This window comes from Drosophila subobscura, chromosome U (genome assembly GCF_008121235.1).
Source record: "Drosophila subobscura isolate 14011-0131.10 chromosome U, UCBerk_Dsub_1.0, whole genome shotgun sequence".
NCBI lineage: Eukaryota > Metazoa > Arthropoda > Insecta > Diptera > Drosophilidae > Drosophila > Drosophila subobscura.
Window position 1 is genome coordinate 7893458 of NC_048534.1, and position 13299 is coordinate 7906756.

At 49.8% G+C, this 13299-nt stretch overlaps 7 protein-coding genes across 8 annotated transcripts in view; 3 read left to right on the forward strand and 4 right to left on the reverse strand.

Moving 5' to 3' along the window:
* Nucleotides 1-445: 445 nt before the first annotated feature.
* LOC117902175 (protein l(2)37Cc) lies at nt 446-1801 on the reverse strand. The gene is made up of 3 exons (XM_034813317.1): nt 1682-1801; nt 1030-1464; nt 446-958 (listed from the first exon to the last, which is right to left on the reverse strand). The coding sequence occupies exons 2-3, from the start codon at nt 1459-1461 to the stop codon at nt 560-562; spliced, it is 831 nt and encodes a 276-aa protein (XP_034669208.1). The 5' UTR covers nt 1462-1464; nt 1682-1801; the 3' UTR covers nt 446-559.
* A 522-nt stretch (nt 1802-2323) lies between these two features.
* On the reverse strand, nt 2324-5257 carry LOC117902172 (pre-mRNA-splicing factor ATP-dependent RNA helicase DHX16). The gene is made up of 4 exons (XM_034813313.1): nt 4851-5257; nt 4653-4789; nt 3026-4595; nt 2324-2971 (listed from the first exon to the last, which is right to left on the reverse strand). Exons 1-4 carry the CDS (start codon nt 5201-5203, stop codon nt 2344-2346), a joined length of 2688 nt encoding a protein of 895 aa, XP_034669204.1. The 5' UTR covers nt 5204-5257; the 3' UTR covers nt 2324-2343.
* A 249-nt stretch (nt 5258-5506) lies between these two features.
* Nucleotides 5507-7160, forward strand: LOC117902288 (general transcription factor 3C polypeptide 5). Its single transcript, XM_034813565.1, has 4 exons — nt 5507-5664; nt 5722-5923; nt 5979-6108; nt 6162-7160. Exons 1-4 carry the CDS (start codon nt 5545-5547, stop codon nt 7138-7140), a joined length of 1431 nt encoding a protein of 476 aa, XP_034669456.1. The 5' UTR covers nt 5507-5544; the 3' UTR covers nt 7141-7160.
* Nucleotides 7161-7322: 162 nt separating this feature from the next.
* On the reverse strand, nt 7323-9281 carry LOC117902287 (asparagine--tRNA ligase, cytoplasmic). The gene is made up of 2 exons (XM_034813564.1): nt 9125-9281; nt 7323-8999 (listed from the first exon to the last, which is right to left on the reverse strand). Exons 1-2 carry the CDS (start codon nt 9153-9155, stop codon nt 7357-7359), a joined length of 1674 nt encoding a protein of 557 aa, XP_034669455.1. The 5' UTR covers nt 9156-9281; the 3' UTR covers nt 7323-7356.
* On the forward strand, nt 9276-10076 carry LOC117902289 (dynactin subunit 6). Its single transcript, XM_034813566.1, has 2 exons — nt 9276-9393; nt 9464-10076. Exons 1-2 carry the CDS (start codon nt 9377-9379, stop codon nt 10002-10004), a joined length of 558 nt encoding a protein of 185 aa, XP_034669457.1. The 5' UTR covers nt 9276-9376; the 3' UTR covers nt 10005-10076.
* On the reverse strand, nt 9997-10543 carry LOC117902290 (probable DNA-directed RNA polymerases I and III subunit RPAC2). Its single transcript, XM_034813568.1, has 2 exons — nt 10387-10543; nt 9997-10326 (listed from the first exon to the last, which is right to left on the reverse strand). The coding sequence occupies exons 1-2, from the start codon at nt 10402-10404 to the stop codon at nt 10012-10014; spliced, it is 333 nt and encodes a 110-aa protein (XP_034669459.1). The 5' UTR covers nt 10405-10543; the 3' UTR covers nt 9997-10011.
* A 259-nt stretch (nt 10544-10802) lies between these two features.
* The window catches only part of LOC117902285 (brain tumor protein), a 28465-nt gene continuing 25968 nt past the window's right edge, over nt 10803-13299 (forward strand). Inside the window, exon 1 of one of the 2 annotated variants that reach the window (XM_034813558.1) lies at nt 10803-11234. The gene's annotated coding sequence lies outside the window, so the exon portion shown is untranslated. The remainder of the gene's footprint in view (nt 11235-13299) is intronic. The other variant, XM_034813563.1, reaches the window with a different exon arrangement.

Below are 13299 nucleotides of genomic sequence, written 5' to 3' on the forward strand. Positions count from 1 at the left end.
ACGCCCCAACCAGCCACCCATTGCCACTCACACTCCTGTGTGTCCTGCACTATGGGGTTGATTTATGGCAGACTTTGGCATTTATTCATGTCCTCTTGAGATGGCGCCTTTAAGTGGGGGGAGCTGACTGCATAATCAGGCATAAAAGACCAAAGAGAGCCACAAGTAATGTGTAGATACATTTGAGTGTATTATTTATTGTATTGTTTCTTTACGTGACGTAATTAACATTTTCCGCTGCTTAGATTTTGATTTCGATTTTATAAACCGATACGCGAGGCCTCATACTAAACAGCTCTCATGGAGAGAATCGAAACTTTGAGCTGGGTTTGAGGCACACGCTGCGGCAATCAATCCAACCAGAGGGGGGAGGAAGTTTGTGTGTAAAAACCATTGTAAAGGGGACAAATTTTTGGTTGTTACGCTACACTTTTCTCCAGTGAATCAGTCAGTCAGTGGGCGCGCATTACAACAGTGCATATTTCAGCAGAAACAAATCGAAGGAGTACTTAGTAAATGCTAAAGGTAGTTACAACTTAACGGAACTAGACGCGTCGAGCTACTGCGCCAGGGTCGATGGTAGATTGAGGAGCGTGCTCTGGCCACTGGGCAAGTAGGCAACGCCGCGGGATCTGGATAGCTGGTAGGCAATGTCCTCAGCGGCTTCGATACGACGCAGCTCGACGAGACCGTCACCAGCCTCGCCAAACGATTTGGCCAGCAAACCGGCAGCGGCGGCATCACCCTCAGCCGAAATGATCGATGCCAGCTTCTGTTGCTCTGCCTTCTCCACAACGAAGCGCGCCTTTTCGGCCTCCTGCTGGGCAACCTGTTTCATCTCAACGGCCAGCGTGAACTCGCGGCCAAAGGTCAAGTGTGTCAGCGAAATGTCGTCCAGAATGAAGCCGAACTGATTAGCGCGCAAGGTCAACTCCTGCGAGACGCGCTGCGAAACCATCTGTAGATTGGGCACAAGATTTTAAGGGTCAAGGTTCATCCATTGTTGTTTTGATGCTGCTTCGAACTCACCTCACGCTGCGTAATCAGCTCTCCGGCATCGAATTGAGCGACGACTGCCTTCAGCACCTCAGGGGCAATGGAGGGCAGGACACGCTCATCGTAATCCTGGCCCAAAATCGTGTAGATCTTTGGCAGCTGCTCGGGTATGGGACGGTACAGGATACGCAGCGTAATGTTCACATTCTGCAAATCCTTGCTGCCGGTGATGACTGGCACGTTGCGGGGCTGCGAGCGAATGTCGAAAATAATGGGACGCTGCACCCATGGGATGAAGAAGTGTGTGCCCTCGCCAACCACATGCTCCTTGATGCCGGTGAATCGGTCGAAAATCACAGCCCGGTGGCCTCCCTCCACATTATATAATGCGGAATTGACAACGCCGCCGAGCACGGCCACTCCGAGGCCCATCTGGCCAATGCGGTTGAAAAATTGTGCAGCCATGGTCTATGCGCAAGTAAGAAGAACAAAGATTATTGCCTTGTCGTGCTAAATTAACCATTTATTTCTATATGTATGTAAATAAAAAGCCGACTCGGTTTATCAATTTCATCAACTTTTTAGGTTAGACCGTCATTGTTGACCGACAACGTGTAATGTACATGTTTTATGCCGTAATAACTTATTTCTAAAGCTTCGTGAAACGCGAGTTCTTGGCACTTACAAATTACAAGTTTTTAATGTGTATTATTGCAAAATTAAGACACAAATTTTATATAAAACACGAATTTCAGAGTAGAGCAAGTGTGGCCGCGGAACTATCGATAACTTATGCTGTCAGACCCTCAAAAATATACCAAAATAAACCATCTTATTTTAAAAATATACCGTAATCTTAAATCATATATCTCGATTTTTATATTCTATTTATTTCCTAGCTAGTTAAAATTTTATCCGCTTTATCAATCAATTTTTCACAAGATGGGCTAATTCCCATGAATTTCTTTTGTTGGATTGTTTGCAAAATAAGGTCCAAACTTAATATGTACAAAAAAAAAAAATACCATAGAATGGAAGCTGGAGCTGGCAACCTGTGGGAAAAAGCCTGCAAAAAGACATTCTGAAAAACGCCGTGGGGCGCCAATTTCAAAATGTAAGAAAATTATACGACCATTTGGTCTTGATAACCTTAATTACTTTTAATTTCTATGATTAAGAGTGCACGGAGACCTTATCTGAATCTTCTACAATTACCAGCTGCAAAGTGTTTGCTCTGCTTTGTGCAGTCGCTTCTCCACTGCTATAAAATACTGAAATTTTGGGTGGATATTTGCATATTATTAATAACAAAAGCGAACTTCTTACGTTAGAAAGAACCAACTGAATTTATTGTGTCATTTCGGCCCGCCCCGCTCCCTTGGGCATCTTTTTGTTGGTCGAGTCCTCCAGCTCCTTGGCCTTGTAGTAGTGCGGTGCCACCTCCAGCAGCCACTTGCTCTCGATCTCAATAACCTGCCGCATGTACTCCTTGGAGGTGAAGACCAACTCATGGTAGAGCACCCAGCGAGGCAGCTCCTCGAACAGCGAAGAGTTCGGATGAATCATAACCGTCTGATTGTGCTTGATGGTCTTGTAGTGGCCGCCCTTGGACAGGCGCGCCACATGGTAGAAATATCCGGCTGTGGATGCCTTGCGCACATTTATCGTCTCCGGCAGGCAGCTGACCATATCGATCTCGACGCGCTGCATCAGGCCCACCAGCTGCTCCCGCACATCTCGTGCGCGCTTCATGGAACGATACTGGATGAAGTTCTCGTAGCACCACTGCGTGCTGTAGTCCGTCTCCGCCCACTGATTGTAGACCTGCAGCAGGCTCAAATGATCGCCGTGCATGTGATTGAAGTTCTTGCGGGCCGTGTCCGCGTGTATAATCTTGTCCTTGGGTCGATAGAAGATGGCACTGTTCACCGACAGCATGGCCGATATGGTGACCATCTCCTCGGAACATTTGTACCTGCAAAGAGAATCGATTAGGTTACAGTTTGTGGAGCTCCCCCTCAGCACTCACTTTTCGCTCGCCAGCAACATCTTGCCCATCATGGGATCCACGGGAAATTCGGCCATGCGGCGACCCAGCTTGGTCAGCTCTCCATGATGATTGAGTGCACCCAGCGCGTAGAGCTGTTCGAGGGCCAGCACGAGCGTCTCGTGTGGCGGCGGATCCAAGAAGTCAAAGTGTATCAAATCGTTGATGCCCAGAGCTTTCAGCATGAGCACCGCGTTGCCCAGATTGATGCGCTGTATCTCCGGCACCGTGTTGTCCTCCAGCTCGTGCTTGTAGGCCCACGCGGTGTACAGGCGGAAGCACTTGCCGGGCGCCGTGCGACCCGCTCGACCCGCACGCTGATTCGCCGATGCCTTCGAGATGGGCACCACCATCAGTGACTCCATGCCGGTGCGGGAATTGAAGTTGTTTTGCTTGGCAAAGCCCGGATCAATCACATAAACAATATTGTCGATGGTCAGCGAAGTCTCCGCAATGTTCGTGGCCAGAATCACTTTGCGGGCATTCGGGGGCGTTGGCTCAAAGATTTTCGCCTGCATGTCGCTGGGAAGATTGGCGTAGACGGGAATGACGATCAGCTCGCGGATTTTGGAGCCCAGCCGCTTCACGCGATCCTGCAGCACCTCCTGGCAGGTCTCGATCTCATCCTGGCCCGTCAGAAATACCAAAATGTCGCCCAAGGGCTGAGTGGCGTGTATCTGCAGCACGGACACGCAGCAGGCATCAATGTAGTCCGCCTCCGGGGCCTTTGTGTAGAAAATGTCCACGGGATAACGTCGTCCGGGTATGCGGAAGATTGGCGCATCATCGAAGAAGGCGGAAAACTTATCCGCATCGAGGGTGGCGCTCGATATGAGCAGCTTTAGCTCGGGGCGAAAGCGAGCAATATCCTTGACCAGGCCGAACAGAATGTCCGTGTGGAGAGTGCGCTCGTGAGCCTCGTCAATGATCATCACACTGTAGGAGGCCAGATCGGGCTCCGAGAGGAACTCGCGATGCAGCGTGCCGTCCGTCATGTACTTGAGAATGGTGCGATCCGAGGTGCAGTCTTCGAAGCGTATGCTGTAGCCCACCTCGTTGCCCAGCTTGACGCCCATCTCCTCGGCCACGCGCGCCGCCACAGACATGGCAGCCACACGACGCGGCTGCGTGCAGCCAATCATTTTCTTGTCCTTGGTAAAGCCCGCGTCGACGAGGTACTGCGGCACTTGGGTGGTCTTGCCCGAGCCCGTTTCACCCTCAATGATCAGCACCTGATGCTCCTTAACGGCGGCAATGAGATCCTCTTTGAACGGATAAACGGGCAGCGAGCGGCGCGTCTCGTCGAGGGTCAGTCTTTTGCGTTCTTTTTCTGTCAACTCCGGCTGGCGGCTGGATGACTTTTCGCGACTGCCGTCGAGCGTCAAAGCCTGTATGAAATCAATTTGATCGTCCAGCAGCAGCTCGTACTCCTCCTCGGCCTTGACATCCTTGGCACCAAACTGGAAACGGGCGGAGGCCAACTGCTCGGCTTCCCACTTCTTTTGCTCGGAGTTTGGCTGCCGCTCGAAGTCATCCACCTCGACATATTCAGCTGAGAAAGAGAGAAACCCTCAAGTGTGTGCATTTGTGGATTGTACATTCGACTTACAGCGCTCGCCCTTCTTCATGTCCTGCGGCATGCGATAGCGCTGCACGCGCTCCAGCTCCCGCGCCTTCTCATGCTCCTTGGCAATGTTCAGCAGCTGCTTTTTGTACTGGCGCTCCTCGCGCTCGCGCTTGGTCAACCTTGGGGAAGCAATAGGGACAATTAGTAAAGGCTTTCCATTAGGCATTGAATCTCCCTTACACGCTCTCCTCGAACAGATACTCGTCATCCAATATATCCGCCTCCAGCTCGGCCACTTTGTCATCCTTGCGCTTTTCCAGGTACTGGCGTCGCGACTGCAAGCGCAGATGTGGCACAATCTTGTCCCGATCCTCATGCTCCAGCTTCAAGCGTTTGGTGGCCTCCTCGATGGCCTTGCGGCTGCTGCCCGTGGAGTCCACCACCTTGCGTGTCCGACCTTCATCGCGCTGCTTCAGACGATTGGCGAACTCATCTCTCTCCTGCAGATCTTTCAAGCGCGACTCCTCCTCGCTGTCCGGCTCCTCGGCACTGCTGCTGCTGCCAGCCGTTCGCTTTCTGTTTTTACCCGACATTTTCCACTATAAACAATATAAATGCAAAATCAAAACAAAACAATGCTCCGGCTGGACCAAACTATCGATGCATCCGAAAATCGATATATTTGATTATATCGATAGCGAACAAAACGCAAGATTTAATGAAAATGCTTAAAGAAATAAAAAAAATGCTCTTAATCTGCAAACAAACAACCTTCATGTTTTTTCAACGAAGGCTTGGACATGTCTCTAAACTGCGCTTCTTAGTCGGTGTGTTAGCACATCAGCTTATCGATACATACAGCACATCTCTAAGAGCGTTGCAAGGTGTGTTACGTAGGGGTGGAAGGCGTGCAGATTTTAAATTTCAAGCTGTAATGTCGCGTCAGTTGAGTTTTAATCCCCGCAAGGAATATGAATTGATTGAATACCCAGGCCGCGTAGTCCACACGGAGCGTATGCTGGCCACCTTGGGCGGAATTGTCAAAGTTTCCAGAGTAAGTCGCTGCATACCGCCTACAGTTGGGTTTTTATTCTGAACTGCTTGTTCCCAGGTCTTGGGCGATGAGGTGAAGCGTCTGGAACTGCGCTTTCATCCAAAGAATCCCTATAATAAGCCCGCCTTTGGGGACTGCACCGACAAAACGGGAGTACTGCTCTCGGTGACTGTGCGGCGGCACAAGCGGGACAAGCTGCGCGCCCCACAGTACTTCGTTCGCGTGCTAGGACACTGCAGCCGCAGCTTCTCCTTCGAATGTGAGAGGAGCACCTACAGAGTGCAGTCATCTAATAACCCCTGAATTTATTTCAGCTCTCTGTGATTTTCAGTACTTGCCGCTGTGGACCACGCCACAGAGTGACAACAGCCAAGCGGCGTCAAAGCTCGAGTATGCCCTGGAGCAAACGCAGCCCACAGACGTCACCGATCTCGAGTTCTTCAAGTGAGTCAGAGTCTTCACAGCATAACCAGATTAACGGCTTTGTCTTCCTGCAGACGCCGTCAGAGTCAGCATCTTTGCCTGCCCGAGCTGTTTGCCCGCGTGGACCTGGTGCATACGGGCAACTACCGCATCGATGGCGCGGAGGATGGCCTGCAGGAGGTGCTGGGAGTGCTGACAAAGTCCTCGTATGACAGCTACGATGTGGTCTCATTCAACATGCTGGACACCTTCCCCACCCAGGCAGACGCACAAATATTGAAACGCCTCAAAGTGAAGTACGTTTCCGATGAACAATTTGCGCGCGTGCAAAAATTATTCGACGAGTGCCCCATCTGGACGCGCATAGCGCTGCTGTACGAGTCCGGCGTGGGCACGGACAAACTCAAGTGCATCATACCCTCGCTGGCCTTTTACTTCAGCAATGGGCCATGGCGTACGCTGTATGTGCGCTATGGCTACGATCCGCGCAAGGACTTCAACAGTCGCCACTATCAGACCTTTGACTTTCGCCTGCGTTTTGGCACCGGCGTCTCCGAGTTTGTCTACTCGCGGAAGTCGGCCAAGCTGAAAATGACCTCTGCTGCCGGCGCGGAGGAGCCAAAGTGTGATTTGGTCCAGAACATTGACTATCCGTACTTCGACGAGCACAAACTGCCACGCTCCAGGCAGTGCATGCTGCGCTACTGCGACGTGCGCATCCAAAAGATTCAGGATATGCTGGAGAAGATTCCCACACCCCTCACTGGTGCCATTTGCAACGAACGCACTGGATGGCTGCCACCCAGCTTCGATGCTCAGGTGCGGCAAATTGTCTGCGCCACCATCAGCGATCTGTTGCGCAGTCACTATCGCAAGGAACATCTAATGGCCGAGGTTGAGGCAGTGCCGCAGGCCGACGAGGAGGAGGATGATGGCGAGGACGAGGAGACGCAGGAAGAGGACATGGAGCTGGACGACTCGCTGACAATGAACAGCACAGAGACCTACATGGACAAGGACATTGAACAATTGTTTAATAATATTACAAGCTGATAACAATATCGGAGTATCGATAACACATACCGTCAGACCCTCGAAAATATACCGCAATATACCAACGAAACAGCTGCAGCACATTCCGATTAAGCTTAGGCGCGGCCTTTATTTTGAATATTTGGGATACAGATTGGTAAGGATTAGAGCTAAGATTAGCGCAGAGAAGCTGAAAGTGTGTTTAAATGCGGTTGCCAGATGGTTAGCAGGGCATGCTTAGGGCTTGCATCTGTCGAGGAAACGTGGATAGAGGCAGACCTCACGAATGTGATAGCGATTTAGCAGCCAGCAGAGGAAACGCTCCAGACCCAGACCATAGCCGCCATGCGGCATCGTGCCGTAGATGCGTTGATCGGTGTACCAGTAGTAGGGCTTGGGATCGATGCCCTCGCGCTGATAGCCCTTGAGCAGCTCCTCGCTGTCGAAGATCCTCATGGAGCCACCGACAATTTCGCCCACATTGGGCAGCAGCACATCGACGCTTTCGGTGAGTGTCTTATCCTCCGGGCAGCGCGACATGTAGAAGGACTTAATCTCGGCTGGGAAGCGACACAGCATAATGGGCTCGTTGATGGCATCGGTCATCTTGCGCTCGGGTGCCTCGGGTATGTCCTCGCCAAACTCATAGAAAGTGCCATCGTCCTTGGTCACATTGTTCTCCTTCAGCCACTTGATGGCATCCGAGTAGTTCATGCGGCGGAAGGGCTTCGTTGGCGGCTTGAAGTCCGGGTTCAGCTCCTTCACAAGATGTCCCCAAGGGGACTTCAGCACACGATCGACCACATCGCAAACGAGATCCTCCAGCCGATCCAGGAGATCGTCGAAAGTGAGGAAGGGACACTCCGCCTCGATGTGTGTGTACTCGGCGAGATGGCGACGCGTGCGGCTCTGCTCCGCCCGATAGCTCTGGGCAATGGTGAAGACATCGCCGAGTGCCGGCAGACAAGTCTCCAGATACAGCTGCGAGCTCTGGGTGAGGTACGCTTCCTCGCTGAAGTATTGCAGCTTGAAGAGCGTGGAGCCACCCTCCACCTGGGTCTGCACCAATGTCGGAGGCGTCACCTCATTGTAGCCGCGCTCGAAGTAGTGCGCCCGGAAGGCCTGCATCACCACAGAGCGCATCTTGAGCACCTTGGAGGTGTTCTCGCCACGGATCATGATGTGGCGGTTGTCCAGCTGCACATCCGGCTGCGCTTCCTCGTTGAGGATGGCGTCAGCGCCACCCGGAGGCGCCAATCCAATCAGCTCCCAATAGTCCACAATGAGCTCATGTCCACCAGGTGCGGTCTTGCCCTCTGGTGTGAGTTTCAGCGTGCCAAACAGCACCACAGTGCTCTCGGTGCTCAGGGTGAGAGCGTCGTACGTCTGGCAGAGCTGATCGTTCAGCACGCACTGCAGGAAGCCAGTGCCATCCCTCAGCGTGATGAAAGCCAGCGACTTGCCCTGACGCCGCAGACGATGCACCCAGCCATAGATCTTGACTCGTGAGCCACGGTTGTCGGTGCCCTCCATAATGCGGATTTTGCGGGCCACCGGCCAGCTGGGATCTTCGGAAATCTTCACCTTGCGCGCCTCCTCGAGGTTCTGTTGACGCTTCTCGGCATCCCCAGCCTCACGCTGCTGCTTGTCGGCATTCTTGTGTCCCTCACGTACGAACAGCTTCTGAATCTTCTTCAGCTGAGACTTGGCAGCCGGCTCGAAAGCCTCCGCAGCGTTCGGGTCCTTGCTGTCCACGTAGATGGTGGGAAAAGGCTCCTTGCCGGCATGACGCATCGCCTGAAGGATGGTCTTATAGGGTTTGGCCTCGCTGCCATCTCCAGACTCGTCACTGCCACTCTTCTCAGAGGTGAAGAGGGCGCCTGCACACACACAGAAGTGCATATAAGTATAAATATTCAATGCAAATTGCAATCCGATAGTTTTCGCCGCTGACAACGTGGATTTGCACGTGTCGTTTCTTGGGCAAAATAACAAGTAAACTTACTTATGCTTAGGTCAGCCAAATCCGCGGGCATCTTGTTTGACAAATGATGACTAAGAAGGCGGCTTTTATGGAGAAAATCACAAGATTTAACAACTATGAAAGTGTGCACAAAATTTCATCAGCTACTCGAGTCGATTGCTCCACCGGGATACTCGATGGCACACATCGATAACAGAGGTGCGATTTTTTGGTATTTTTAAGCAACGTCGGATTTTGGTGCAGAAAAACAAAACAAAACAAAAACAGCATAAAATGCCTACTGAAAACAGGTGAGATTAACAACAAATTAAAACTACTATTACAAAATGCTGATGCTCCACTTCCCACATCCCATTCCAGCATTAAGATAATGCCCAAGGCTGTGGTCTGCGAGGAGAGCAACCTGCGTGGTGACATCACCTTCTCCGCTGGCTGCGTTGTCCATCCCAGTGCCACTGTCATAGCAGAGGCGGGTCCCATCATCATCGGGGAGAATTGCATTCTGGAGGAGTACACTACCATCGCTCATCGTCTGCAGGCCGGGGCCAGCTGGAATGCCAACAACATCCTCAGCATTGGAACGCACAATGTCTTCGAGGTCGGCTGCACAGTGGAGGCCGCACGCATTGGGGACAAGAATGTGTTCGAGAGCAAGTGCTTTGTTGGCCCGGGCGTTACTGTGCCAAGTGGCTGCGTGGTTGGGGCCGGCATACGGATGCACACGGCACAGCTGCTGCCGGAAAACACCATCGTGTATGGGCAGCAGGCACTGCAGCGCGAGGGGATCGAGAAGCAGAGCTCCCAGACGCTGCAAATCGACTTCCTTCGCAAGGTTCTACCTAACTACCACCACCTGCGGAAGCCCAATCACGATCCAAAAAAGGCGCGCAGCGTAGTTTAAATCTCACTCATATATTCTCTTGCACACTCCTGGAATTCGCAGCATTAAAGTTATTCATTTCCTTCCCAAAAACTTCCATCGTGTGATCGCACAGCGCCTCCAGGTCCTCGAGTCCACGCTTTAGAAGATCCACGGCTCGATCCCTGCGCGACTGTATGCGGAAGTGTAGCTTCTGCTCTGTGGGATGGGGTATGGTGTAGCCGCAGAAGTCTACCTCTGGGTACCTGGCGATGATCGTCTTCAGAGCGTTACCCAGTGTGTGGCCCTCGTTAAGGAAAACGAAGGTGCGGGATCCCTCGCCGTTCTTCTCGTCGCCTGCAAGCTGAGATAATCGAATCATTAGTTGTAATTATCTTCTTTTTAAGTCGGTTTTGGCACCAACCTCTGCTAGGGCTCCCATTTTGTCCAGGGTCGAATTTGTTTATAAAAATATAAAGAACGTGCACGCCACATGCGGCCGTACGACCCTCAAAAATATACCACAATATTGCTTTTTCAAAATATACCAAGGAAAATAAAATACCTCACTTTGGATAAAGCACCACCTAAAATATCATTTTATCCGATTTATGAATCTTATTTCTACAATCTACAGTCGCCGAAGTTAAACATTAATGAACATTTTCGGTAAAAAAAATAAAAGTAAGCGTAAACGCAATATCTTTCTGGTGAAATGTGCAAACTAGAGTTTTTCACCGGGTGTGCTTAAGTGGGTTAAGTGCGTTAAGTCAGCCATGATGTATGGTATTTTTTGATATATTTCCAAAACCCAGAGGTATATTCAAGCGATACACTCACGGTCACACTGAATCGTACACACTGCCGGCGATTTGAGCGTGTTTCAAATTTAATTTATATTTTTAGATAAGAATTGTTCTAGACCCTACCTAAAGCCAGACGACTACACTAAGAACTCCAGTTATAATAAGTTCTTGTCGCGGATTTTGGGACATATGACGCAGCTGTTATTCGTTAATTTGTGCTTGTTAATGTGTTTGTTTGAACGCGAAAAAGTCTTAAGCAGCAGAAGACGCGGCTAAAGAGAAGCAAAGAACTGAACCAAACCTCTTTGTGCAAAGCGAGGCTTCAGCAAAAAACTGCAACGGCAAACATAATTGCTTTCGCAATGCGCTGAGCTCCAGCAGAAAAAAAACACCGACCGGCCTGGAGGCGGCAAGACCTTTTCGTTTTCGCGCCCAGAAGCAAACGGGAAAAAAATCTGCAATACAGGTTTGTGTGAAACAGCAACAAATGCGGTGAATTATAGTGAATAAATACTCTTATTGAACTCCAAAGTGCCACTTTGATTTTGGCCATGACAGCCACGCCCCCCTCTGGCCGCAATCCAAATTATGCAAATTCATGCATTACACACACACACACTTAAACAACATAAGAGACATACAGGCAGCTACCTCTGCCGCTGCTGCGACGAGACCAGCAAAGGCGGAAGCAAACTCGAGACAGCTTTGGCGTTCTGTTTTGTTTTGTTGTGTCGTCGTGTACAATTTGATACATTCGGTTAATAAATAATTACAAATTGTTTAAATGTCTTGTTTCGTTGGTTGCTAGGCGTGCAGCTCCCTACCTCCTTGCGGCAAGCGTCACTGCCTCTCCCTCCCAAACGCTCCACACCCCACACATCTGCTGTTTGTCAACGAAGCCTGTCTCTCGGTGGTGGTGACTAATGCAAAAGCATGTTCCGTTATCTCATGTGTTCCCCTGCTGCGTCCCCTCCCCACACACAAACTTGCAATGGTCTCGCTCTGTCGCCCGTTTCATTCGGCTCCATGCGTTCCCCCTAATTTTCGCCAGGCTGCAAAACGTTGCAATTTGGTCTAGGCTGTGTTCCGCTTCCATTTTGTTTCCCCCATTATGCTGTGCGCCCTTTTTCTGTTGTTTTTACATCGCTGCAGTGCACACATAAATACATACATATGTATGCCATGCCTATCGGCGTTGGTGTACATTGTATGTATGTTTGTATGTACATTGGTGTATGTACCATGCTGTGAGAGCGAGGCAGCTGCTCCCAGTTTGCTCGCTGTTACTCTCCTTGTTTTATTTTTGCATTTATTTGGCTTTGTTGTTGTAACAAAGGAACTGCATTTAAACGGCACGATCGTCGCAAAAAAAAAAACTGGAATATTTCTGCGAATACGATACAAAGGTTCTCATGCGGCTTGTAAGAAGACAACAATCATACATAAATATGTATCATAATTACATTTGTACATAGCAGAATCCCCAACGTACCCCAGAATCATACAATATGCAATTTGGGAAATAGTTTTACAGGTGTGTGGACAAAGAGGGGAGGGAGGAATTTGCCATTTGTAGGATTTATCAATATAATAAAACGGATCCAAAACTGATACCAAACCAAACCACATTGGAGTATTTTAATGCATGGTGAAAAATACTTCCATATGTACATACACACATGCATATGTACATACAATACAATTCATATAATTGGCAACGGCAGAAGGCAGATGCGGACAGGCTGGCAGACACCACAGCGTGGCCAGGCCAACATCCTGTGCAGCAGCAGTGGCAACAGCAGCACGAAAGAGCACGTAAAAAGCAGACAAAACCAGAGCTGGATACGGAGAATGAGAGTGAGAATATACAGGAGGGGAACGAGAGGTAGAAACCTGTCATCTGGTGGCTGCATTCGATACGGACAGAGGAGGCGACAGCGCAGCAGGATGGAGCTGAGAGCATTTTTAGAATTCCCAAAAACAACAACAACAACAAAAAGAGTAAACGAACAATGCTGGCCAGACAGACACACCTCCCTCTCTCTCTCTCTCACTCTCTGTCTGTATGTCTGCCTGTGTGCGTGATCGAGTCCCGTCCCAGACGGAGCCTTACTTTATACATACAGATGATGTACATACATTCATATGTACATATGTATGTATATATGTAAATATGTGCATTCTTCTGTTCTTTTCATTTTCGCTCTTGTTTCCTTGCTGTTTCTGCTCTCGCTGCACACTTTTCTGGCTTTCGGGCTGCTCTTTGAGCTGCACACTTGGTATGGGAATCGTCAAAACAGGAAGGGAAGAGTCGAGACTGTTTTTGTGGCCGAAGCTGCCAATACCCTACAAAACTGTTGGCAGATAATATGCATGCATAAAAATATTTGCAGGAACTGGGATGAAGGATATTTTGCTATAAATTTTAGAAATAGGAAGTGTGAATTTCTTTTGTAATAAAATGGTAGTACCCTCTTCAAAGGTAGGGAAAGTTTCGAAGTTATTTTCCATTGAAATTGAAGTATTTTTTT

Coding starts and splice junctions, on each gene's coding strand:
- LOC117902288 (XM_034813565.1), top strand. CDS start 5,545: ATGTCGCGTCAGTTGAGTTTTAATCCCCGCAAGGAATATGAATTGATT. Junction 5,924..5,978: donor CCGCAGCTTCTCCTTCGAAT/GTGAGAGGAGCA, acceptor AATTTATTTCAG/CTCTCTGTGATTTTCAGTAC. Junction 6,109..6,161: donor ACCGATCTCGAGTTCTTCAA/GTGAGTCAGAGT, acceptor GTCTTCCTGCAG/ACGCCGTCAGAGTCAGCATC.
- LOC117902172 (XM_034813313.1), bottom strand. CDS start 5,203: ATGTCGGGTAAAAACAGAAAGCGAACGGCTGGCAGCAGCAGCAGTGCC. Junction 4,790..4,850: donor TATCTGTTCGAGGAGAGCGT/GTAAGGGAGATT, acceptor TGCTTCCCCAAG/GTTGACCAAGCGCGAGCGCG. Junction 2,972..3,025: donor ATGTTGCTGGCGAGCGAAAA/GTGAGTGCTGAG, acceptor TTCTCTTTGCAG/GTACAAATGTTCCGAGGAGA.
- LOC117902287 (XM_034813564.1), bottom strand. CDS start 9,155: ATGCCCGCGGATTTGGCTGACCTAAGCATAA. Junction 9,000..9,124: donor TTTGGCTGACCTAAGCATAA/GTAAGTTTACTT, acceptor GTGTGTGTGCAG/GCGCCCTCTTCACCTCTGAG.
- LOC117902175 (XM_034813317.1), bottom strand. CDS start 1,461: ATGGCTGCACAATTTTTCAACCGCATTGGCCAGATGGGCCTCGGAGTG. Junction 959..1,029: donor AGCTGATTACGCAGCGTGAG/GTGAGTTCGAAG, acceptor CCCAATCTACAG/ATGGTTTCGCAGCGCGTCTC.